Source organism: Natrix helvetica (genome assembly GCF_964273705.1).
Source record: "Natrix helvetica genome assembly, chromosome: 2".
Lineage (NCBI taxonomy): Eukaryota > Metazoa > Chordata > Lepidosauria > Squamata > Natricidae > Natrix > Natrix helvetica.
This window is the reverse complement of record NC_138552.1, coordinates 280,004,733-280,031,993: the sequence shown is the minus strand read 5'-3', so window position 1 is coordinate 280,031,993 and position 27,261 is coordinate 280,004,733. Positions and strand designations below refer to the sequence as shown.

Genomic DNA, 27,261 nt, shown 5'->3' with positions numbered 1-27,261 from the left:
AGGAAATTTGAAATTTTACACTACTCTGATCCTCTGTAACTGAATAAAGAAAGGGTATAATATTAAAATTGTTGGCGTTGTGAAATGTTCACAGATATAATTGCCAAATCAGATTCTCAATTTGAGTACACCTTATCTAAAGCACAGAAAGACTGCATATGGATTTATCCAAAAGTTAGTCTTGTTCTCTAAGATGTACTTCTGAATAAATAGATATGGGACTCCATTGGATTCCCTGCCCCCAGCATTTTGTAATGTATTTCAGGAAAAGCCACTGTTGAGGTTAGGGTTAGAGTTAACCCTAACCCTGATATTCTGAAAGCTTTATACTGATTGAGTTACAGCTCTAATTCATGTGACTTGGTCTAGTGCAGACTTATGTTCAAATTCCTTTTCAACTTCATTGTTAATTGAGTAGGGTAGGACAGTGAGGTTCCCCCTTCATAATAAGCCACACTTGTTCACACAACACACTAAGCTACAATCTACAGATCTCAGTGGCTTTATTCATATAGGATGCTGAGGCAAACCCAAATCCACATTTGACTCTTGTAGACAATGATTTGTTGGACCTGGGCTTTATCTTAGATCAAATGGATAATGATTTGAAGGTAGAGGACACTATAATCTGCCTTTTTCAAAAGTTTTTTCTTCTTCATTACCATCCTAACTTGTTGCTATCTACTGTATGACTTCTGAAATGGAGGCAGCAGTTAGGATCTGACTGATATGCAGCATTTTGGTGTCTTCCTGATAGTTTGGAAAGCAGTTCTACCACATACCTAACCAAGCTCTGGAATTCAGTGATGATAAGGGCATTAGATATAATTGCTCCTGAGTGGCCTCTCTTGAGTGTTTATGGCTCTTTCATGATTTTGTGTGGTTTTGTGAGTTAACTGTATCCCTTTAATCCTTTTTAATCAGAGTAAACATTGTTATAAATACCTATTGTGAGCTGACAATACATGTTTTCCTTCCTTGAAACGATTTACTGGTAGAATTACCATATTTTTGGGAGTATAAAATGCACCGGAGTATAAGACGCACCAAGATTTTGAAGAGGCACAATTTTTTAAAAAAGTTTTTGCACTCTGCAAACCTCCCAAAAATGGCCCGTTTTTTTTTCAAAAGAAGGGCATGGATAATAGCCTTTAGGAGGCTTATAGAGTGCTCCTGGGGGCTGGGAGGGGGGGCAAAATTTCTGCCCTCCCTAGCCCCCAGGAGGTCTCTGAAAGCCTCCTAAAAGCTATGCACGACAATTTTGGTGAAGGGGCAGGGTTTCAGGAGGCAAAAAATGCTGAATTCAGTGAATAAGATGCACCCAGATTTTCAGCCTCTTTTTTGAGGGAAAAGGATGCGTCTTATACTCTGAAAAATACAGTAATAATTTTTCCTCACCCATTTTTTTTAAATAGATGCCCAAAATATATTGGGCTGAGAGCAAGTGATGTACAAAAGGGGGCACTAATATAGACAACTGTGGATTTGAAGTAGGTCCTGTCCTTTTTTCTGATAGGATCTTCTTGTGGCTCAGCAGCGGCCGGCTGAGCTGTTGGTGGACTCTGACAGCGATGACCATTATGAGACTGCTCTGAAGGATGAGGAAGACTCTGAGGGATGTTTGGAGTCAGAACAGGAACTAGAGAGGCCTATTGGCCACCAGGTGGCATCTGAGTCAGGGAGCAGTGAGGAGGAACAGAGGGAGGTTGTCCCTGATGTGCGTTTGGTTGAACTGAGAGGAGAAGGGAGCAACTGTGGAGAAGACGTCATAGAAGGAAACAGGGACAGCTGGTTAAGGTTGTGGCCCCTTCCAAAAAGTTTATAGGTGGAGCAACGGGAGGAGAATCTTTGCAGGAAACAACAGTCCATTTTACTAGCCGTTGAGAAAGAATTCCATAAGTCTAATCTTGGTTTCTTGAAGATAGCGTTCTAGGCTCCTAGCCAAGGGTGGCTTTATCTCCATAATTAGTCGTGGCAGCCAGCCAAGCCTGTGTCTGCATATTCATTAGAATCACAGGACAGAACAGATCTGCTGCCCCAATTTGCTAGTGTAATCCCCATAAAACAGGAATTTGAAATATTTTCACATCAATGTCACTTGCTTATAGCCTATTTTCTGATGTTGAAATATCATGAATGGAGAGAGAGTTGAAGGGGACTACTCAAATAATGACAGGGATTGTAATGTCTTTGGGGTATTAGAACAAGAACTGCTTATTAAACCTCATAAAAAGATAGCACATTTTTATGGCTGTCTTGTCCCAAATGCCCCTGGCTGTAAGACCCCTTCTAATATTAGTACTTCAGCCAGCCTGCTCTGCTTTTTAGAAGGTGGGCACACAGCCAGCATTCATCTTGCAACAATTATAAATATCACTAATAGTATTGCTATTACTAGTTTCTGAAGTTCATGGGTTGGCCCCACCTCGTGTTAATTTCCAAAAGTTCACAGCAAACAGTGTTATCATACACTGCTTTTCACCCCTGCAAAGTAAATGCCAACAGCTCTGTCAGTTTAAATCATTACATTATTAATATCTTGGCCTTAAGAGAGTAGCTGCGGGGGCATAAGTAATGAGAATCTATCTACATATTCATTTGGAGTATTTCTAAATGTATGTTAAGTAGACATACTGTGACAGGGATGGCAAATCTTTTTCACCTTGTGTGCCAAAAGCACGTGCCCTCTCTCACGTGCCCTCTCTCTCGCGCTCTCTCACGTGCCCACCCCCATAATTTAATGCCCCCATGCACTGTGCCCCTGCACACACACGCGTGAACCCTCCCCGCTGCTGCCCCGCGTATGCGGAGGCCAGAAATGGGCTGTTTTCCAACTTCCAGTGGGCCCGTTAGGTCCATTTTTCGCCCTCCCCGGGCTCCAGAGGCTTTCTAGGAGCCAGGGGAGGACAAAAAACAGCCCAACATGCAAACTGGAAATTCGGGAACAGACTTTCAGGTTGCCCATTGGACCGTTTTTCTCCCTCCGGAGGCTTCAGGAAAACCTCCGGAGGGCGAAAAACGGCTGAAAATCAGCTGGCCTCAGAAATTGCTCCGCGTGCCACAGGTTTGCCATTACAGCCTTACTGCTTTGCAGATAAGCTCATTGTTTTAACAAATGTTAAACTAAAGCAATATTAAATCAGAATTTTGTCACACATTCTGTTAATGTTTATAATAGGACCCGTAGGCTCTGAGAATTTGTACAACATTGGACAAAGGGAATACCTTAAAATAACAAATCAATATTTTAAAAATAGAACTCTCCCGACAACATTATTTTTATTTATTAATGCCCCACTCTTCAGTCTGAGAAGGTCCAAGATTATTTATAGATCCATCAGAAGAGGGCAAACTTCATTTGAACCTGACAATTTGAAAAAAAAAATGATATAACACGAAAAAAGAGATGGGAAGTAAAAAAGAGAAAAGCATGTATTTTTAAATTTTGATAGCAAATATGTGTAGCATTATTGTAGCCGAAGGTTGTACTTTTTTTCCTTAGCTATAAAGGGATTAATCAAATAATAATGTTATTGATAAAAGACATTGAAAAGACATTTCATAGCTGAAACAATATTAAATCAGAATTTTGTCACACATTCTGTTAATGTTTATAATAGGATTCGTAGGCTCTGAGAATTTGTACAATGTTGGACAAAGGGAATACCTTAAAATAACAAATCAATATTTTAAAAATAGAGCTCTCCTGACAACATTATTTTATAGATCCATCAGAAGAGGGCAAACTTCATTTGAACCTGACAATTTGTCCCATAAGCCTCAGCCGGTTCTGAATTTGGCCACTCAGCCATGTTCAGTTCCAGTCTGTAGGCTGAGGCCTACTTTCCATCCACCCCCCTCATGGCCTCTCAAGGCTTCCCCCTGCCTGCTGGTCTTTTCTTTAGGCTTCCTTGCATGGTTAAATAGCCAGTTTCAGAGTGGCCAGGGCCCAGGGAAATCCTGAGGGTCAGGGAGCGGAGCATCAGGTGCTTCCGGATTAGAACTGATTAACAACATATTTTACATAAAGCTTTGAATATAGGTGGTCGTCGAGTTACAACCATAATTGAGTCCCAAATTTATGTTGCGAAGTGAAACATTTGTTGAGTGAGTTTTGCTCCATTTTACAGCTTTTCTTGCCACAGTTGTTAAGTAAATCATTTAAGTTAGTAACATGGTTGTTAAGTGAATCTGGCTTCCCCAATGACTTCACTTGTCAGAAGGTCGCAAAAGGGAATTATGTGACCCCAGGACACTGCAACCATCATAAATATGAACCAGCTGCCGAGCATCTGAATTACGATCATGTGACCATGGGGATGTGGCAGCGGTTGAAATTGTAAGTGTGAAAAACGGTTATGTCACATTTTTAAATTCTGTAACTTTGAACTGTTGTAAGTTGAGGACTACCTGTAATTCGGATCATTTCTTGAGATTCATTACCTGCAATAATGAGACCCAGCTGTAGTATAGATCTTCCTCTTAAATCCCTCATCTTTCCAAATCACCTGTTGATAAGTCCATTTGTATTGACATTGCTGCTGCTGTGCTGTGCCAACAACTTTTTTTAACTGATGGTTTTTCTCAGTAAGCCACAATTGCCTGGAATCATAGAGCTGCCAAAGCTAAAAAATACCATAGTTGGCTACAGTCTGATCCGTATCTATGCCAGCGTTTCCTTGGGTTGGTTGGGTGAAGACATGTGCTGATTGGCACCGATCAGAGGTCTGAATTTTACTTACTGTTTCCTTATTGAAGGAAATAATAAGTAAAGCTACTCTCTTGCAAAGCAAAGCAGTGTTTCTCCCCATAGGAATATAATAATTGATGCTCTTCCACCAGACGCTGATCCCGAGGTGGCCATGGCAATGCTGCGTTGGATTTACACAGATGAGCTGGAGCTGCGAGAAGACGATGTATTCCTGACAGAGCTGATGAAAGTAGCAAACAGGTTTCAGCTGCAACTCCTCAGGGAAAGGCAAGCTTCTGAATGAGTTGTGGTGCCTCTGTTTTAATTAGCATGGCATGGCTATTTTATCCAATGTCAATTATTGTTATTTTGCCGGCTCCTCTGGGAATCGACAGCAGACTAGAACTTGGGTCTCCCCATCTCTAGTTCAATATCATCATAGCACACTGGCCTATTTTTACTAACAGGTCAGGCACTAGGGAGTTAGAGGAAGCAAACACGAGTTTTCCAGAGGCTATTGAGGTGTGGAGCTGATGTACTGGTCATTTGGCTGATCGTCTGGGGCCAGATTTTGTGGATGAAGTTAAGAATGTGCCTGCGTTAAAAGAGGATAGTTCAGGTCTCTTGAAGCTGTTAGCAGGATGAGAACTGTTGGATTAGAAAGAAAAGAAGGGCTATTCAAAATGAATATTAAAAGGAATTTTCTGATGAAAATAGCTATTATAAGCAATGGAACCATCTATCTAAACAGTGGTGGATTCCTTCTTGCTGGAGATGATTAAACAGGAGCTGAATGGTTACATGTCATCAATCCTTGCAGCTCAACCCCCATCTTGGTACAATTGCCTTCCAACTTGTGCATTCTACAATTCTTGAATTTCGGATAGTATTTTTATGATTTTCCTCAGATGTAGGTTTTTTGGGTTTGTAAAATTATCTTAAAGGATAATTTGGAAGAGTGTGTTAAATCTTCCTCAATCTTTAATAGAGTCCAGACACTGCACAGAGAGCAACAGCAATAACCCAATAAATAATTAAAAAAATCTATTATTCTATTAAAATTAATAATTGCACATCTACACATATTTTACATCTGGTTCCAATAATTCTCACCAATTGAGACCCCAAAACTTTCCACAATAACCAAATAAATTCTTAGCTTGCTACACTTTATCATCTAGATTGGTCTGCTGACCATTTTTAGTCTATATTTCATTTATCATAGAATCGTAAAGGAAGGAATCTTAAAAGATCATCTGGTCCAATCCCCTGTTCAGAGCAGAAATCCTCAGATCATCCCAGACAAATAGTTATCCAACCTTTGTTTGAAAACTTCCAGTGATGGAGAAAGCAGGCTATTCCATTGCAAAATAACTCTTAAGAGTCAGGAAATTACTCCTTAGTTCATGAATGGAATACTGCAATGTGCTCCATATGGGCTGCATTTGAAAGTCTCCCCCCCCCCCCCGAAAAAAAAATTACAGTTGGTTCCGAATATGGCAGCACAAGCAGTAATAAGACATGCCACTATATGTCCATGTAATGCCTCTGTTCTGGGAGCTGAACTGGTGGCCTGATGACGTCTGAATGCATTTTAAGGTGCTGGTTACCATCTATAAAATCAGCTGATTATTTGCAGGACCAACTATCTCCTACAGTTTCTTCCTGTCTAATAGAATCTGGCAGAATACGTGCACTCCTTTCAATTAAAAAATGCCATCTAGTGGAATCTAGGAAATGTGCCTCATATGTTGCTGTGCCTACCCTCTGGCATTCCCCAGAGATCCATAAGAGTCTCAGCAAGATGACATTCTAGAATGCATTAAAATATATATTTTCCCAAGCCTTGAAGAATGGTTACTAGCGAACTCTTCTAATATTTTTGTTCTATTTGTATGTTTTTACTTTTTCTGGACACACATTCCTTGAAGGAGTGGGTTGTTTTTTGGTTTTTTGTTTTGCTGTTCTAGCCTTGTTAGAATATAAAGTGTCCAGAATTGTTGATAGTTAGATGTTCTTATCTTAAAGTTTAATCTTAGTGTTATCAGTGTTTTACTTTTGCGTAAGTAATCCATATAACTTTACTATTAACTTGTCATTCTGTATCTTCTGATTCCTCTTGATACACATAGGTATATACATGATGTATTAAATTTCATAAAATAGAATAAACGCACAAAACATAAAAATGTGCAATATAAACATTATGTAACCTGCTTATGTTATATATGAATTTCTTATGTCTTTATAGGTAGTACAATACAATACAATAGCAGAGTTGGAAGGGACCTTGGTGGTCTTCTAGTCCAACCCCCTGCCTAGGCAGGAAACCCGATACTGTTTCAGACAAAATGACCATAATTGAGCCCATAATTACAGCTGTATGTTGTGTTCATCATTGAGTAGGTCACCAAGTGACTGTGCCCAATTCTATTTTTTTTTTGTGGCAGTCATAAAACAAATGCCACAGTCATTAAGTGAATCCATCGTCCACAAATCAGAAGTAAACATCAGTTTCTGGCAGAAAAAAACGTTGTAAAGCATGGTCCTGTGACTGCAGGACGATGCAAAAGGCAACAAATGTGAGCTAGCTGCTGAGAGACAAAATACTTCAAAGTAACTGTTTGGGGGAGAAATGGACCATTTAACCACACAATGGAGTGAGAAATTGCTGATGTACATTAAAAAATCAGATCATCTTTGAAGATCTCAACAAATACAAGGGTTTTAACGCATTGCATTTGTTAATTGATAAGGTGGTTTAAATCTGTCTCAGATAAAGCCTATATCTGGATAACTACCTTGATGTCCTCTATCTTTTACTTCACTCCAATTTAAATCCTATATTGGTCTAGGGCCCTAAGCATTTTTTTTTTGCATCTGATTAAATAAGCTGCGGTTCACAAAAACATATACAGTACATATCTTTTAATAGAGTCTGTTAGTCAAAAAAGTTGCTCCCGGATTCTTTGATCCTTTTCTTTCTTGTGTGCCACAATTTAAATGTTTCTGAGTTAATTAACTGCTGTTATTTTCTTGTGTTCAAAACAATTTTGAAAACATTATTTGGAATCGGTTTTGGACTCTGATTTATTTTGAATCTGGCTTCCATAAAAATAAAAACTGATCTAAGCCAAAAAGAAATTTGGATTCAACTGTAATAATATATGAAATTGTTCTTCCTGCTGGTTTCATACCATGATATCCCTTCTGTTTACTTTTTTCCCTTGACTAGTGCTTGCTGATTCTCTTGTGCTTACTACTTAATAGGTGTGAAAAAGGAGTCATGTCACTTGTCAATGTAAGAAATTGTATCCGCTTCTATCAAACAGCAGAAGAGCTGAATGCCAGCACTTTAATGAACTACTGTGCTGAGATAATTGCTAATCATTGGGTAAGCGTTAAGAGATCTCTTCAAAGAGATATTTGAGGATTTGCATCCTTATTTTTTACTTCTAATCCCTAAAAGTGTAGCTGTTATCCATGTTATCCATGCAAGTTCTGTGTAAACTTTGAAATTATGCTAAGATATTGGTATGTTTTATTTGTTGTCACACCACATATTTTTTGTGAACCTTGTTTGGTGCCAATAGTGTATTCTATATCCCAGAGGAATTATCTTACTATGAATGCTCTTGTGGATAAAAACAAAGAGAGAGAACCTCCTTGTATGGAACAAGCCAGCATGTTAGAGAGAGATTGTTTAGCTCAGCCTCTTCAACATTGTCCTCACTTTTCATGTTCTGAGAAGTTTTATTTTTACACGAGGAAACCAACAGTTTTTTCCTCACACCAGTGGTGCCTGGCTACTTAAAATAGGGTGTCTTAGCATTAGCAGAAGTGCTGTTTGCATCAAAAACATGAGGTTCTGGCCTGTCATTACTGAATAGCAGCTTAGTTCAAAACTGTTTTCTTCTGTGAAAACATTTTGTGGCATGGAGAAAATGCCTCACTAAAGAACATCAGCCTGCACGCTGTCTTCAGATAAATATGCTAGTAGTTTGGGATGATGAAATATGGGCAGATGTTCTTAGAACTGTGATCCAAGCCCCAGGGAAACAGTTGTGTACAGAACTACAACACTGGTATTCTTCAGGAGAGAAAGTTTAGTGAATCAAAGGAGGAGGTTTTTTTCCTTCCTTTCAAAGCAAGAAATTTTAGACGTTCTTTTTTTCCCCCTCTTGCAAGGTCTGGTTCTAATGTGGAGAAACTAAAGTACAGTACTTTTTATAAATAGGATGTACGGTCTGCACAGGTAGTCTTCAAGAGTTCTAATTGAAAATGGCTAGTATGTAAGACTATGAAAGATAGTCTCCTTAGTCTTAGTGGTCTTCTTATACCACAGCACATATTGTAACTCAGAAGTTCCTTAATTAATGCCATTACTTTGTCATGATGGATATTTATTTTGTCTTGAAAGCACAATATAATTCCTTGGATCTTTCTTTTTGAGTTTATAGGTTGATCTATCTAGATGTCGTTTGTAAAACTGAGAAACCTATATATCCTCATCCTTCTGCTTCCTGGTTGAGACATGTTTCTTAAAAGGATAGATATTTCTGTTTTCTGAGATAAACAGATTCTTAGAATGTTTCTTGCCTTTTTAGTGAATCTCGCTGGACTTTTAATCAGACTTCTGCTTAAAAAAAAATCTCTGAATTCACGGTCAAAATTGCTCAGTGGCCATTCTCATTTATAGCATGATTTGGAAGACTAAGCTTATGTTTGTTGAGATCGAGATAAAATTATATCTCTTTTTCCCTAATACTTTGCAGGATGATTTGAGGAAAGAAGACTTCAGTAGTATGAGTGCTCAGCTCTTGTATAAAATGATCAAATCTAAAACGGATTTCCCTTTGCACAAAGCTATTAAAGTGGAAAGAGAAGATGTTGTTTTCCTATACCTTATTGAAATGGATTCACAGGTAGGATTACTAAATTAATTAATTAATGTATGTGTAGCCCATCTTGCTTAGAGGGAACTCTAGGACAAAGGGCAGTGGTCATGACAGAAGAGACTCTTCTGGACTTCATCAGACAGAATTCCTTGAATGATGGGATCTGCAGCATATCCCTTTTAATGATGGGTGCCTGGGCTAATCCCATTGGGATGAGACGGTTTCTCAGATAGCCTGGATGAGGAGGATGAGATGCCTCTACAATCTATAAGACATGACATTTTGGAATATTTCTAGCACACGTGCACTTTGTATTTTTTTTTAAAAAGGAACAATTGCTAGCGATTGATACTAATAAAAAAAATTAAAGGATAAAAAAGAATAGTTTTTGCTATATTTATTTTTAATGCATCAAATTCAATGTTTCCTTAACCATTTTAAGATGTGTGGAGTTCAGTGCTAACTGGGATATTCTGAGAGTTGAAGTCCACACATCTTAAAATGCTTAATGTTAGCTAACACTGATCTAATAGAACTTTTATCAATAGCAATAGCACTTAGACTTACATACTGCTTCATAGTGCTTATACAACCCTCTCTATAAAGCAGTTTATAGAGTCAGCATATTGCACCTAACAATCTGGGTCCCCGTTTTACCGACCTCGGAAGGATGGAAGGCTGAGTCAACCTTGAGCCGTTGAGACTCAAACTGCCAAACTGTTGGCAGTTAGCAGAATTAGCCTGCAATACTGTATTGTAACCACTGTGCCATCATGGCTTTATGTGAAGCTGTTCTGTATATTGAGGCCACTGATCTATGTAGCCAGTTTCTCTTTCCTTCTGATTGTCAGTGATTCTGAGCTCTAACTGAATCGTAGATCTTCTGCCAAATGGAATACATTTCTCATCTCCCATCTCCTAAAAGTTTATTCTGCCCTTTTGTTTTCCCTTCTTACCTAGCATTTCCATTGGGAACAGATATTTGAATCCTGGTTTAAAATATTGGTAACTGCTTCTCTTCCTTGTATTATCACACTGGCTGACATCTGTCCACTGTTTCTGTAATCCTGCAGCTGCCTGGAAAGTTAAATGATCTGGATCACAATGGAGACCTTGCTTTAGACTTAGCACTTTGTCGAAGGCTGGAAAGCATTGCAACTACCTTGGTGAATCACAAAGCAGATGTGGATATGATGGACAAGAAAGGCTGGAGTTTGTTGCACAAAGCAATTCAAAGGGGTAAAGATGTTTATACAGATCAGGATGGGCTGAATTTAATAGTCACAGGCCTTTGAATTTCGCAACAGACAAACAACTAGGAATTCAGAGTAACTATTGCTGCATTCAATAAGGTGACATTTTGCTTAACTATGACTTGTTGAACAAGCAGTCATTGGCTGGTTTCATATATCATGCAAGGCCAAAGGCCATGTTAAGTTCATATGATTGCATTTTGGCTTGATATAATCTCAGGACAGAATTGGGTTTTAGTACAGGTAGTCCTTGACTTAACAACCACAAGTGAGCCCAAAATTTATGTTGCTAAACGAGACAGTTTTTAAGTGACTTTTGCCCCAGTTTATACCTTTTTGACACAGTTGTTAAGTGAATCACTGCAGTTGTTAAGTTAGTAACACAGATGTAAAATCAATCGGGCTTCCCCATTGACTTTGCTTGTCAGAAAAAAATGATCACAGGACCCCAGGATACTGCAGCCGTCATAAATATGAACCAGTTGCCAAACATCTGAATTCTGATCCTGTGGCCCTGGGGATACTGCAGTGGTCGTAATTGTAAAAAACTCTCCTAATCATTTTTTCAGTGCCGTTTTATAACTTTGAATGGTCACCAAACAGATGGCTGTAAGTCAAGGACTACCTGTACCATACACAAATTCCTTTCTTCTGGTCTACAGAGGTAGTGGGGTGAGCAATTTTAGAGCAGAAACAGTGGGTGATCCTGGAAGTCTTCATTTTGCCAGTTTGCACCTTTTACAGATTTCAGTGGCCTCTGTTTAACCTGAACCAGGATTTAAAACTTTTTATTTGGCTTTCAAACGAAGCATTGAGGGCTATACACACACACAAAAGCAGGTCCAAGATAAAAAATTGACATAATTTTATGCAATTTACATTAATTTAATATATTTAGTATATGTGCTCAGGCAGTGCGATGGCCTAGTGTTGTATTCGCTCAGCTCACAGAAGACTGACAGTTGAATCCGTGGTAACAACAGACATTTCTCTATCAGGGTGCAAAGAGAAAATTGCTGTGACCACCGCATAGGCATCAGGAAGGGCATCTGGTCAGTGAACACTCAGCTCCATTCAGTTGCCCTGACTCCACCCCGATAGAAGAGATTACAGGGTCTTAAAAAGAAAAATATATATTTGTTCATCTAATATTGACTCATTTTCTTCCTTGACATCAGTAAAAATATTTATTGGATAACTTTTGTATGGCCTGGGGGATATGTGCATATGTGTCCAGGACCTCAGATTGTATACCTCTAATATAAAGTAGTCAATCATGATTTTGAGCCTGGAGCTTTGGCGATGCTTAGAAACCTTTGTCAACACAACACAGTGGCATCTGTCTTGGACTTGGACTTGACTGAAGCTTGGACTTGAATTGATCCAACTACCCTTACAAATATGTGAAGGATCTAGCTAACCTAGGATGGAGTATAGAGGGTTATGTTTTAGAATTGGGGCCAAACGTCCGTCTCCTGGTGGGGTACAGTGTAGAATGAGGGAGTTTTCATGACTGCGCAGATTTTATCAAAGCCACCAACACTTCTGCCTCCCCAAACGTGAGGCTCATTTGTAGGGAAAATGGCCAACATAGTAGTCCTCTCTTCTTGCTGCTGTCAGGTTTCCCTCTTATTCCTGCTGTGTCTGTTCTCCAATGGACCTTCGTCCGCCATTTTTTTGCATACGGAATTGTAGTCTATATTGCTGACAGCGAACTTCAACCCGAGGAGGGTCTCCATAGCTGTGCCCATTGCATAGCTGGGAAAGCTGTTGTAATTTAAGGTGTCTTGTTATGACAAATCTCTGGGCTAATGCCAGATGTTATATTGCACTTTGTTTTAAGGTGGTGTTTCGTAAACCGAAAAACAAACACCTCCCCCGGAGCTTTGCACAATGTATGATGTTTATATATTCTACGTTTTTAGCGTGCAAGAGGAAAACCGTCTTGAGAACTAGTGTGGTCAGATAGGAATTGGTTGCCATGACACTGAGAGCAAAAGAACAGAGCAGGAACATCTTGAGTTACATCGTTTTCTGACAGTGGGGAAGCATCTTCTGTTCTGCCCCTGAGTTAAATGCCTATAGAAAATGAAAAGCATCTGAATCATAGTTCTGTGTCCACACTGTGAACATACCCTCAAGCATCAGCAGCAAAGTGTCTTCTTGTTGGCAGTCCTTGTTTCTACTATTTTTATTTTGTTATTGTTGTTGTTGTTCAAGAAACTCTAAAAGAGGTATATTAGATTGCCAGTGGAATCAATTTGGTTCAGATCCCCAACCTCAAGGCCTGAAAAAAAAATTATGGTGTCCCTTCTATTGATATAATTGCACCATTGTCATGCCACCCTCATCCTACCTTTACAAGCAAAAAAATAAAGCATGCTCCCTTTGGATGTAAAAAAGGAAAATTGCTGGATCCAATCTGGGTCTGTCACCAGAACCAAAGATTTATTCCTCCAAGCTTTCAAGCTCATGCTGGAGCTCAACATTAGGGATCTTCTGTCTCTCCAGAATATGAGGTCTACACACTGTATTTGTATGGTTGCTGGTGGTGTGTAAGCTTTTAGTTGTTAATTAGTGGCTTGTGAGTGAATGGTTAGACAAGGAGACCCAAACTCATTGGTAGCCTCACATTGCAATGAACAAGGGCATGCATTCAATTTTGCAGCTACTACTGTATGATTGTTGGCCAAGGAGGGATAGAAACAGCCAGAGAAATGATTGAAGCCTGGGAAATGGGCCCCATGTCAGTCAATAGGAGGACTGATTTACTAGCAGCCTATCCGGTGTTCATGGTACAACAACACAAGGAAACAATAATCAATGACTTAATAGCCAGCCCTCTACACCAAAACGTTGGAAGAATAAATCTTTGGTCCTGGTGACTGGCTCAGTTTGGATCCTGCAACATTATCCTGGAACACATATATTTACCTTCTTTGGCAGGAAAATTGTCCTTCTCTATTTTGATCTATAGTACAAAATGCTTGCACGTTAAGAGCATGCATACATATCAAATGTAGCCCACATTGAGTGCTGTTTCATTTTGGCTTAGCAGTTCACTGAAGTTTGTGCTCCTCATCAGAGGGTTAGGATTTTGGCTGTGATATCAGTGCTGGAGTTTGAAATTGCAGAACCGGGAATAAGATCCCTTTGCTCTTCCCTCCACTGACTGCAGGGGATGAGATTTTTTTCTTGCTATGCTGAGGTTCCAGAAGCAGCTTTCCCATTGTCCAGTGGAAGTCCATTGTCTCTCTTTGTGGTTCTAAAGTATTAATGGGCAGCCATTTTGGCCAGGATCCACACTGAAAAGAAGGGCTGGGATGCAGGGGCAAGCATAGAGTGGGTTTTCATACATACTTTGTTTTTCAGTTCTTGGATGCGGTCAGTGGAGGGAAGAGCAAAGGGATCTTGTTCCCAGTTTATTTTTCACAGTGATAAACCTATTAGTTCAACCACTTTGTCCTTCCTGCTTAAATGAAAGGGAATCACGCTGTCCGTTTCCAGTTATGGGCAGGACCACAAGAGAAAGAGAGGTTGAGGGTTTGCTTGGGAACTCAGCACATCTCACGTCCTGATTGTCTACGTGCAGCTGGAGTTCCCTGCCTTTACTTTTCCCAGTCTTTTCTTGGCCAGGCCAAGGACTGTTGCTGTTTGCAGAACTTGCACAAACTGTACCTGATTCATGGCAGAAATATGCCCTCCGCCCTCCCCAAACGTCTTACTTATTCTGGATAGCCATTTCTAGGGTTGCTTTACGTACTACTTGTTCGTTAAGCTGTGGATGAGTGAAAACTGAAAACTCCTCCCCCCCCCCCTTAAAACATGCTTCTGTTCCTGGCTCCCAGCTGTCTCCATCTAAGAGACTCTCTGGTCCAGATTTTCCTATCCTGACTTCATTAAAATCTTTAGGAAAGCCTGTTTTGAGAGTTTGCCCGTGTTTCATACATCCCTCTGGTCTTCTGCCAGTTTGAAAGATTCTCCCTTTGGCAGGCTGAGAAAGCTATAAGAGGCAGAAGAAACGGCATATACACAAACACAGGGAAATTGTCTCTGTTGGTTGCTTTGTGCCCTCTACTGTCAGTCTTACCTTGCACAATGCTGCTGTTTTGTCCCTGCTGCCCCATTGCCTGTGCCTAGAAAAAAAAAAAATAGTGGCCAAAAGGGAAGAAAGTTAATAATGGGTTCATTGATACATCCAGCAGTTCCTCTTTCTCTTGCATGTGTGATTTCTGTCTCTCTCAACCTTTATAGTAGATAGAGCTGGCACCATGATCATAAAACTGTAATCGGGCTCTTGCTGACTTAATCTGCCTTTACTGCAAAGTTAATGCATAGTCTGGATTATGGATAAACTATTAGGCAGTTCATTGGCGTTAGTTCATTGTGTTGTAAGAGCCCCGTCAGTTGTAGAATAGTCAGAAAATCATGGCTGAAAAGCTATGGCTTGCTGTAGGGGTAAATTTTCAAATATCTTCAACCACTCTCATATTTTAATAACATTGATCACTGAAAATTGGCAGTATTTACTAAAACATGAAGTATAATCCTTAACATAAGCTTAGCGTAGACATAACACATGCAAACAATGATATTGAAGGCAGCTCCTGATCACTCAAGTGTTGGATAGTCCTATTGTGGTGTAATGTGGGGACCCAGGACATAGTTCTAAGAAACCTAAAGTATAATCTCCCTTTCTATCTAAAATATCTGCTTCAAGGGAATTCCAGTAGTCATTATTTTCTCTCTCTCTTTTTTTGGTAACTCTGTTTCTCTCTCACAGGGACATGTTTATATATGGGAATATATATTTTTTATTATGAGTCTTAATGGAAGAGCTTTCCTTCATTAGCAAATTAGGCTATACCAGGGGTGTCCAAACTTGGGACCTTTAAGACTTGTGGACTTCAACTCCCAGAATTCCCCAGCCAGCCATGCTGGCTGGGGAATTCTGGGAGTTGAAGTCCACAAGTCTTAAAGGTCCCAAGTTTGGACACCCCTGGGCTATATTGTATGTGCCTAGCTAATTTCTTAGTTTGCAGAAAATCCTTCTGAACCCTTGTGTTCTTCATCCGAGAGATCAGAAAGAGAAACTGCTAAATTTCTAGGTTTTGAGGCAATTAATTATTTTCAGGGCTTGGTTCTGAATGGGAGGGAAAGGCGGGGCAGGGACGGTGACTTTTGCTTCACATGTTGAGATACTTGTCATCATTTCCCCTCCACTCAACAGGAGATAAATTTGCTGCTAATTTCCTGATTAAAAATGGTGCCCGGGTGAATGCTGCAACGCTGGGAGACCAAGAAACTCCCCTGCATCTTGTGGCATCCTATAACTCCAAGAAGCACAAACCAGAAGTGATGTCGGAGATGGCGCAGATTGCAGAGTCCCTCCTAAGGGCAGGAGCCAATCCCAACATGCAAGACAGTCAAGGAAGGTGACTATTGGGTAGCCTGCTGTTTTTGTACGCGTGACTGTTACTCATGAGGTTGATGTGGACATATGAAGCTTTCCCCAGGCTGAACATACAATACAATACAATACAATAGTAGAGTTGGAAAGGACCTTGGAGGTCTTCTAGTCCAACCCCCTGCCTAGGCAGGAAACCCTATACCGTTCCAGACAAATGGCTATCCAACATCTTCTTAAAGACTTCCAGTGTTGGGGCATTCACAACTTCTGGAGGCAACTTCTGTTCCACTGATTAATTGTTCTAACTGTCAACATCCTCCAGAAGTATCTGCTAAAGCTCAAGCATTCTCAGCACTTTTCCTAACTCGGCACTAACTTTTTCTTCTTTTCTTCCTTAGAACTCCATTGCACTCATCTGTTATTGTGAGAAACGACCAAGTATTCAGTCAGCTGCTGCAGTGCAAGCAGTAAGTTTGTGGGAGCCAACAAAATATGGATAAGTTAAGGAAGGTTTATCTGTTGGGCTGCTATTTTAAATAACGTCATTAAAAATCATATGCTACATTTGAGGTTACAGCCTGGAAGAATTACTTTGCATTTATCAAAAATTGCAATAACAGTTAAACTTTTTTTTGGTAAAAAGTTTTATTTTTTCCTTTTCATATACCTTCACAAACATACATTTTCATGAATACTCTTAATATTTTATCTGTTATCTTCTAGCATTTATCACAGTCTGTTTAAACATATAAAAAGCATAATCGGGGTCACTTTCTTTCCGCCACGTACATCCATCTTGTTTTGCCACAACCCTACTCTTCTTTCTTCCCAAACTCCCTTCTCTACCTTCTTCTTTCCTCTTCTCCATCCTCTTTTCTTCTTCCCCTCCCTCTCCCCCACTCTTCCTCTCTCCTTCTTCTTACCCTCTCTCCTACTCTTGCTACCCCTCCCTTACTTCCTCTCCTTTACCCTTTCTTCTTTTCCCTCCTCTTTCTCCCTCCTTCCGTTGTTACCCTTGTTTATTTTTTTCGTCACTCTGATGGATTTTCAGGGTGAAATTCCAGCAATCCCGGTCTTAATATTTACATAGAAATAAATTTCCTCTTCCACATTTTATTTCCCTATAATAATTCCACTTCTACTGTCTTTGTATCTTAATACTTTTCCATTTTTCCCTTTCCCTCCCTTTGATTTGATAATGTGTTGTCTGGGTTAACACTGAGAATAAAGGACAAAGAGGAATCAGTGTACTTCAGGACTTGGGGCCGATTTTATGATTGGTTAGAAAAGGAATATAAGTAAAAAAGAAAAAGGTTACAGATTAAGTCACAGTTAAACCTATAAGTCAGTAATTTTGCCTGATGTTCTTTGGTTCTAAAAATTAAATCTATTTATTGCAATTATTTTCTCTGGGAGGCAGAACATGCAAAATGTAGCCATTGAAAGCCCAGCCCAATAAACAGGTGAGATTCAGGGACAAACATTCCCCCAATAGTAGATGATTTTCACTATGTTGGAACAAAGACCGTACCTCCAGCACAATGGAAAAGAAGGCCCTGTGGTTCTTTTTAGACTTGATCTGGAACTGAAGGACCACGAAGGAAGTACTGCCCTATGGCTTGCGGTTCAGTATATTACCATGTCTTTTGACCCGTCTGTCAACCCCTTTGAGGATGTCCCGGTGCAGAACGGCAATTCCTTCGATGAGAACAGCTTTGCCGCTAGACTCATCCATCGAGGGAGCAATACTGATGCTCCAGATACAGTGACAGGTGAGAGAGGGTGAGGCTGGCAAGAAATTAAAGAGTGAGGCTTAGCTGGCAGGGCTGGCTGACTCTGTACTTACTGCTCTTAATTTTCTCTGCTTGTTGGCGGTTGCTTTTAGGAAGCTGCTTGCTGCAGAGAGCTGCGGGGGCCGAAAATGAAGCTGCGGCACTCTTCCTAGCCACACATGGGGCCACGGTCAATCACAGGAATAGATGGGTAGGTCTGGAGAGCGGAATATTGAATGCAAACGATTGTGGTTGGTCTGTCCCAAACTACTTGTCGTTGCAGTTCCTTTTGTGCCATGGGATACGGGTCAATACCATGGAAGCTCTTATTGCAAAATGCAATGGTAGAAGATAGAGGTAGTCCTCGACTTACAACAGTTTATTTAGTGACTGTTCGAAATCATGACACTGAATAAAGTAACTTGTGACTGTTGTTCATACTTAACGACCATTGCAGCATCCCCGTGGTCATGTGATCAAAATGCAGGTGCTTGATCTGACTCTCATGAACTGACTCATATTTATGACGGTTGCAGTGTCCTGGCATCATGCGATTCCCTTTTGTGACTGCCTGATCAGTAAAGTCTGAACCTGGGGAAGCCAGATTCACTTAACAACCGTGTTACTAACTTAACGTTAACTCACTTAACAACTGTAGCAAGGAAGGTCGTAAAATGGGGCAAAAGCTACTTAGTCTCATTTAGCCACAGAAAATTTGGACTCAATTGTCGTAAGTTGAGGACTACCTATTGTTAGAGAATAAATAATACTCCTTGATTTCATCTCAAGTCACTCCTCGTAATCAACCATCAAAAGGCCCAAGCATTTAATTATTTAATTGGTTTAACTATAAAGCCCCTGAAAGTTCATATCTTGCCATCTGTGTAAGGCCTCTCCTGAGCCACCGGATCATATTTGATACCATCCAGAGCAATTTTATTTATTTCCTTAGCAATATTTCTACCTCTGTATGATTTGTGTTGTTCATTCTTCAGCAAGGTTCCTTGAACGGCATCCCGATGTGAATAATAAAAAAAAAATGCCTGCCCCAAAGTTTTTACATGAAAAGATAAGGTGCACAAGGATTACTGGGATTTTTTAAAAAATTATGACCAGGTGGAATGAAAACAATTCAAGTAACCTTGTTTTGATTCCTTTCAATTTCTTGCACAATACAAGTAGTCCTTGACTTACGACCAGTCGCTTAGTGACCATTCAGCATTACGATGGTGCCCAAAAGGGCCATCATACTTGGCTTCAAAGTTTCAATGATGGCTGCCTCCCCCGCAGTTACATGTTTGCATTTTGGGTGCTTGGCAACTGACCTATATTTACTACCATTTGCAGTGGTCTGCAATTACAGGACCGCAGAAATTGGTATTTACTTCTGGTTTCCAACAAAAAATGCTCATTGCAGAAAATTGTTTACTTAACAACTGTGATGTTTGTTTTACAATTGTGGTGGTTGCTTAATGACTTCCAACAAAAAGTTGTAAAATCGAATTGGTCGTATGATGACTCACCTGACCACTGGCACAATTCACAACCATAATTTCAGACTCAGTTATGGTTGTAGGTTGAGGACTACCTGTATGATAGACTGGCTGCCTTTAACTTTAGCCATTGAGAATCCAAGCCTGCTGCTGAGTATATCATTGCTTCTCTTTCTCTGGTGTGAAACCCAGTATGGTAGGGTGGGGTTTTGGGGGGAGGGTTTTGGGGGAAGGTGATATAGAACAGCGGTCACCAACTGGTGGTCTGTGGACCACTGGTGGTCCGCAGTAAAATTTGGGTGGTCCACAGAAAAATTATTTCCATTTTTTTTTTGTAAAAGTTTTTTATTTTTTTTCCTTTTAAAACAAACATTTCATCCATTTTTTATATTGCACTAAATTAGGGGTCCTCAAACTACAGCCCCTGGGCCAGATATGTGCAATGAACATTTGTGTTGCTGCAGAGAGTCTCCCCCTTCTGGGTCTTTTGTGCAGGTTGGAGGCGGGCAGAAATTCCGACATGAGGTCTGCTTCAGCCTCTTGGTGAGGGGCTTTGGGCGAAGGCTGGAGGGAAGTGCTGCTGGTAGCGAAGAACTGGAGGGCCTTGTTCCAGTGGGACTGTATCATGGTCTGAAACTGGCTGACCATCTCAGCCCTGAGCCTCCAGGCACCGGTACCTGGCCTTGCACTCCCCAAGGTCTTCCCTCTGCTTGGAAAGCCTATGCTCATAGTCCTGACTGAGGTGCTTCTGCTGAGCCTCCATCTCCAGTTTGAACTGAGCTGTTTTGCCAACTGTTCCTCTTCCTCTTGGTGGCTGCTTAGCTTCAGCAAATGCTTCCTATTGGGGCCCTAAGGAGCCCTGGTGGTCAGGCAAGGAGTGGCTAGGAGGGGAGGGGCGAGTAGAGGCCGTCGAGCTGCCCCTCAGTGTGAGTTGACATCGAGTTGGCCACACTCATCCAGTCACATGACCACCTAGCCATGCCCACCCAGCTAGTCATTAGGCAGATCATATTAATGGTCCACGGGATTTAAAATTATGAATTAAGTGGTCCCTGAAGTCCAAATGGTTGGTGACCCCTGGTATAGAAGGCCATACAATCAGATGAACTCATACCTGCCTTCAGAAGCAATTCATCCCGGACTCAGATTGGATTGATGATAGCTAAGTTCATGTCAGTACATGACACTTGAGGTGTTGGGCTGGAAAGTCTTTTTCAGGACACCCCCGCTCCCCTCCAATTCTCCCAGCAATGCCTTTCATTTCTCCAACTCTTCTTCTTCTAAGGGGGAAACACCGCTGCACACAGCCTGCCAGCACGGTCTAGCCAATCTCACCGCTGAGTTGCTGCAACAAGGAGCTAACCCAAATATCCAGACGGAGAAAGCAGCACCTGCCCCAAAGGGGGCTGTCATGCCTGGCACTGCGGATAGTGTTAGTTTGCAAACTCCTCTTCATATGGCAATAGCCTATAACCACCCAGACGTCGTGTCAGTTATCCTGGAGCAAAAAGGTAAGGTGTTCAGTCAACTTTAGGTAAGGAGTTGCTCACTCGAAAGCATCAGAGTAGAACAAATACGACCAAGGAGTAGGAAAAGGAAGAGATTCACTTGAGAATTAAAGAAAAGAACCAAGAGGAGAAATCTGAGAAAGTGATTAAAATAACAGGGTTAGACGGGACCTTGGAGGTCTTCTAGCCCAACTCCCTGCTCAAGCAGGAAACCCTATACTATTTCAGACAAATCAAATCAAAAAGGAGACTGGGAATTTATACTTGTCTCTGTAAATGGAAGAGTTTGGGGCCCCTAAAAGGAGATCTCTAACAACTTGGTCTAGAGTAGAGGTGAACAATCTTTATGGTCGAGGAAGTATCCTCAATACTTTTTTGTGGAGAGAAAAAATCACAGAGGTAGTACCCTACTTATGACTGTAATTGGGACCAGAATTTCTGTTGCTAAGGAAGACAATTGTTCAGTGAGTCATACCCAGTTTTATGCTACATCTAAGCAAATCACTGCAGTTGTTAAATGAATCATATGGCTGACTTCACCACCACTTTGCTTAGAAATGGAAGTTATGGTTCCAATTGTATTTTTAAGTCAAGGACCACCTGTAAGTTCTAGAATTCCCAGCTGTGAATGTAAAATGAAAGCTACTGTTCAAAAAGCAGGATGTCTCAATCTGATCATTTAAAGCAAAAGGATTGAGATTGCAAAACTCCAAATTCTCAACCAGGATGACTTTTATGATGATTGAATCACAGATTATGAATATTTAAGACTAATATATCTGGAGGATTCCAGATTGAGCAAGAATGCTATGGATTTTGGCTAAGGATTTTGGAAATTGTAAATCACAATTTACTTTGGCACGTTAAATTAACATGTTTAAAGAAACTTGATTTTTACTTTTTGTTTTTTTTAGCTAATGCTCTCCATGCAACCAACAACTTGCAAATAATTCCAGACTTCAGTCTCAAGGACTCTAGAGATCAAACTGTGCTAGGATTAGCATTGTGGACAGGTAAGAATTGAAGCAAGCGTGATACCAGTATGGTAGGTTGAGGAGGCTTTATTTTGCAAAAGAAAAGAAAGCATTGTTTTATAAATTAAGGATTTAGTTCATGGGAGTTTAAAGCACCATCCAACTGATATTTTTAAATCCTGTTTTCAAGTGCAGAAGAGGTTTAGTTATTTCATATGATTTCCCATCCTTTATTCTTTACAAGTGGTGGCTCAGCAGCACATGTTTACTAGTGAGTTCTCTGAAACGGTTAGTTTTTGCAAGCCAAGGTACTTGTGGGCAGAGATACATCCCAAAAAGCTGATGAGGTCAGGGCCAAAAAAGGGAGGCTGCCAGGACAGGGAAAAAAATGGGTTCATTTAAATTTCATTAAAATTTCAATTAAATACAGTTCATGATTTTACACACAAGAAGAGAAAGGGAGGGAGGAGGGAGGGAGGGAGAGAATTTTCCAATTCAGTGGCAGCTTTTAGGAGCATCTAGAGCCATGATGGCGAACCTATGGCACGTGTGCCACAAGTGGCACGCGGAGCCATTTGTAAGGGCACGCGAGGCGCTGCCCTGTCAGCTGGCCAGCTGAGTTCACCTTTTTAAAGGCTATTTTTCGCCTTCCCCAGTCTCCAGAGGCTTTATAGGAGCCTGGGGAGGGCAAAAAGAGCCTCCCCCGCTCCCCCGGGAGGCTTCAGGGACTTCTGGGTTGCTCAGAGGGTCTTTTAAGCGTTCCGAAGGCTTCAGGGACCGTCCGAGGCTTCCCTGATGCCTTCGGAGCGCTTAAAACCACTCTCCGAGCAACCCAGAAGTCACTTCCGGTTTGCTCGGAGGGTCGTTTTAAGTGTTCCGAAGGCTTCAGGGAAGCCTCCGGACAGTCCCTGAAGCCTCTGGAGGGCCTCTGGGGGGTCGGGGAAGGCTCTTTTCGCCCTCCCCAGGCTCCTATAAAGCCCCTGGAGCCTGGGGAGGGCAAAAAAAATGTAAAAATGGGGGGGGGGGTCGTGCGTTGTGCGTGCATGCGCACTGGGGGGTTGCGCGTTGCATTATGGGTGCGGCACGCCTGCACTCGGCCCCCCTGCGCTCCCCCCACTTGTGGCACGCGAGCCAAAAAAGGTTCGCCATCACTGATCTAGAGCAAGGGTCCCCAACCTTTTTTTGGTTCCGCAAACTGGCAGCAGTGGTGGCTTCAGTGACGGCAGGCGGAATGGTTTTGTGTATGCAACCTAAACCCTGTGCATCTACCTTGGGTACAAAATAAACTTTGCTACCAGGTAGGTATGCTGAGCTTGAGCACACAAAATCTCGCTATCATGTATCCCTAAACATTTGGAAGGGTTTCTAGGCTTTCTGCTGCTGAATTTTAAAAAATGAAAATAGTTAACAATCTTAGAACGTTAACTGAAAGCCTGGCTTGGGAAGCTGCCTTAAGTTGACCCGTGCTCCTTAGAAGAAAGGATCCAAAATTAAAAATAACCTAAGTACTTTGCCCCTTTTCTCGTCAGGTATGCACACAATTGCAGCTCAACTCCTGGGCTCTGGAGCCTCCATCAATGACACAATGTCAGACGGACAGACTCTGCTACACATGGCGATACAGAGACAGGATAGCAAGAGTGCCTTGTTCCTCCTAGAGCATCAAGCCGACATCAGTGTCAGGTAATAAGAGTATTATTAGGTATTACTTCCGTATTTGCAAGAAACTCCGGGCAGACTTTCAGAATTCGATTTTTAGGCTCCAAGCATCTGAAGGGAACCAACCCAAGAATCCATTTTGTTAAATTAATTGTCTGCTGGTTAGAGATCAAAACAATTCTCATAGCTGACTTGAATCCTTTGATCCTCTCCATTGAGTCCTTTTTGGGAAGGGTTCATTTTTAAACTGCTCTTATAATGGTATTATTGTTTGTAGCTGTGGATGCATATTTTTGTTTCCATTTATTGAGTTCCAGTAACTGAGACAATATTACACAAGCCAGAATTTTCCAGAAGTGGCTTTTTGACAGAAAATGGTTTTTTTTAAAATGTAGTTAGGTGCATTTAGGCAGATCAATGGGTTTGCTATTTCTTTTGTTTCCCATTGAAAATTGTAGGAATGTATGCATTATTGAGAGTTCGTTCTTACATGCTAAGAAATAAACAGCCACGAGGCCAGGACCAGGAATCCAGGTCTCCTGCTCAGGCAAGAGATACAAAATTTTTTAATTAGAATTTCAGTATAAAATGCAGAATTAAAGATTAAGGTTAGCGCTTGTTTTACCTAAAGAAAGTTCCACTTTTAACCTCTGGCATTGTCTGTTGAAAAAGTCTTGGGTAATAGGAGGTGGATCGGCAGGAACATGTATGAAATCTTGGAGCACAACTCATTTGTTATAGGGCAGTTAGTGTGGGCAGATGGACCTTTCATTTTCAGGAACAGCAAATGTACAATAGTTCTCCATGCATGTCCTCCAACTTATTTAGTTGAAATTATAAATATAGAAAAATGCAGAGAACTTAATGTTTAGCTTTTTTTACTGCTTTTCAGACAATGGTGAGAACTCTGCCACTGTTTTGAGAGCAAAATATTTACAGGGTTTTTGAAAGAGTTTGAGAGTCACCACCCAATAAAAAGATACGGTCTAATTAAAGAGTTATTTAATATGATTACCCCTTGCTCCTAACCCGTAGAATAATTTCCCCCTTCTGCATCACTACAAAGTTCAGTTCTGCTGCATGTTTTGATAAACTCTTGTTTGTGATCCCAGCAAGAAAACCAATCAAGGGGTGGAATGGTGATTATATTAACCAAGTATGGAGAAGTAAGGATTCCCTGCCAGATGTAAAGGTCTAAGACATAGACTTGACATTGCCTTTATTGCAGGACTCAAGATGGAGAGACAGCTCTTCAACTAGCAATAAAAAACCAGCTGCCCTTGGTAGTTGATGCAATCTGCACTAGGGGAGCAGACATGTCTGTGCCGGATGAGAAGGGGAACCCTCCCCTCTGGCTTGCCCTTGAAAATAATTTGGAAGACATTGCTTCAACGCTGGTAAGAGGGAATGGAACTGATAAAGTTAAGAATAAATGTTACAATCTTAAGTATTTTGAAAAACCTGCAAAACAGAGCACCCACAACTCCGGGAGACAAGCTATTCCACTGATTAATTTTTCTCATTTCAGAAAATTTCTCCTTACTTCTAGGTTGGATCTCTCTTTAACAGGCTTCCATCCGCTACTACTTGTCCTGCTCTCTGGTTCTTTGGAGAAGAACCTCTTCTCTGTGAAGCCTCTCGTGTACCAGAAGACCATTAACATGTTCCCTCTAATCCTTCTGATAGCCTAGACACACCTAGCTCCCTCACCTGTTCACCATATGGTTTAGTCTCCAGACCCCTTATCATCATTGTTGCTTTTCTTTGCATGCTATCTAGACACTCAGCATCTTTACCGTATCATGACGACCAGAACTATACACAGTGTTCCAAATGTAGCCTCACTAATGAGGTATAAAGTAATATCATTTCTCATGATCTTGATGCTATCCCTCTGTTGATGCAGCCTATATGTCAGCATTCCAAATATCATGCAGAATTAAATCAGAGTCCAAGGCAGAGCTATCCTTAAAGTTCCAATTTAATAAGACAGATATGTTGGCAACAAACTGTGGAATCCCAAATCTAAAAGCTTCCTGGGATTCCAGCCAGTTGAAAGTTCATGATCTTATCTCCACACCCATAAATCCATCACATGGCCCAATCTTCTTCGGCCACGCTGGCATCTCCACCCAGCTGGTTCCGGTCAGATGCAGAGGTGCGGAGACAAAAGATGACCTTGAGCTTCTAGAAAGGAATGACAACAATGCATTCTACAATTCTACTCATTACTATTCCCCCTCCCAATTACTACGCTAATGAAACAGCATAGGAAAATAAAAGAGAGTGTGGCAGGCCAAAGATCCCAAAAGGAATATAACTGCAGGCCTGACACTATGACTGTATTGGCTTTTTTGGCAGCTGAAGCTGGTGGCTTATACACATAGACCAAAACAAATTTCTCCCTAAGAGACAGATCAGAGACAATATGCGAATTGTATTGAATACGCTAGAGTACTATGAAGCCCACCAAGAGAAGCAAATGGCGTTATTTCTGGACTCACAAAAGGCCTTTGACAATGTGAATTGGCAATTCATGACAATGCAATTACAAATGATGGAATTTGGTGAGGGATTTATAAATATGATTAAAACAATATATAATAATCAGCAAAGATAATGGTAAATGGTGACATGACTGGAAAGGTAGTGATCAGGAAGGGATCTGTCTCACTACTGTTGAGCCTACTTGTGCATTTGATTTTTTTTCCTGCCTAAGTTCCGGAAAGTGCATTTTATTAGAGACCAAATAAATAAATGCAATTTTTCCAGATTGAACAGTCCACATACTTTATTTATATACACATAAGAAGGGCAGATTATGATATCAAATGTCTGCTTTTCATTTCAGGAGTCAGGCAGTCTCTTTATCTCTTGTTCGCAGGTAAGGCACGGTTGTGATGCAACTTGCTGGGGCCCAGGACCAAGTGGTTGTTTACAGACATTGTTGCACCGGGCCATTGACGAGAACAGTGAACCGATTGCCTGCTTCTTGATCCGCAGGTCAGGAAAAAAAAAAAAACTACAGTACAAAAGTTGACAGCATTTTGTGGCTAGGATTTATATGTTTATCATATCAATCCAGCCATTCTTGTTTCGCTATGAGCTGGTTTTGCTGAAAACCAAAGTAAGTGCTGGTTTTCAGCAAAACTATCATAAAGTACGATTGTGTGACCATGGGGCACTGCCAACTGCTATAAATGGAGGGCAGTTGCCAAACACCCTACATGCAGTCACGTGACAGAGGGTGGATGTTGGAACTTCAGAACTGGATTGGTAGTCACAAGTGACAGTCACAAGTTGCGGACTACGTCTATTGGCCACTTTAGACTGATATGGACACAGTTTTACAGGGCCCTTCTGTTTGGGCAGTAAAAGGTTCCCCTTGCACATATGTGCTAGTCATTTCTGACCCTAGGGGGTGATGTTCATTGTTTCAAAGCCGAAGAGCCAGTGCTGTCCGAAGACATCTCCGTGGTCATGTGGCCGGCATGACTAAATGCCAAAGAGGCACATGGAATGCTGTTACCTTCCCACCAAAGGTGGTCCCTATTTTTCTACTTGCATTTTTACATGCTTTCGAACTGCTAGGTTGGCAGAAGCT

At 41.0% G+C, this 27,261-nt stretch overlaps 1 protein-coding gene across 2 annotated transcripts in view; it reads left to right on the top strand.

The window, feature by feature from the left end:
* ANKFY1 (ankyrin repeat and FYVE domain containing 1) overlaps positions 1 to 27,261 on the top strand; it is a 65,009-nt gene that overhangs the window by 23,005 nt on the left and 14,743 nt on the right. For both annotated transcript variants that reach the window (XM_081945317.1, XM_081945316.1), the window contains exons 4-16: positions 4,843 to 4,978; positions 7,961 to 8,084; positions 9,466 to 9,615; positions 10,662 to 10,827; positions 16,072 to 16,276; positions 16,650 to 16,718; positions 17,824 to 18,023; positions 18,137 to 18,234; positions 20,802 to 21,027; positions 21,939 to 22,037; positions 23,528 to 23,681; positions 24,886 to 25,054; positions 26,542 to 26,660. In XM_081945317.1, coding sequence (XP_081801443.1) covers positions 4,843 to 4,978; positions 7,961 to 8,084; positions 9,466 to 9,615; positions 10,662 to 10,827; positions 16,072 to 16,276; positions 16,650 to 16,718; positions 17,824 to 18,023; positions 18,137 to 18,234; positions 20,802 to 21,027; positions 21,939 to 22,037; positions 23,528 to 23,681; positions 24,886 to 25,054; positions 26,542 to 26,660 — 1,915 coding nt within the window. The remainder of the gene's footprint in view (positions 1 to 4,842; positions 4,979 to 7,960; positions 8,085 to 9,465; positions 9,616 to 10,661; positions 10,828 to 16,071; positions 16,277 to 16,649; positions 16,719 to 17,823; positions 18,024 to 18,136; positions 18,235 to 20,801; positions 21,028 to 21,938; positions 22,038 to 23,527; positions 23,682 to 24,885; positions 25,055 to 26,541; positions 26,661 to 27,261) is intronic.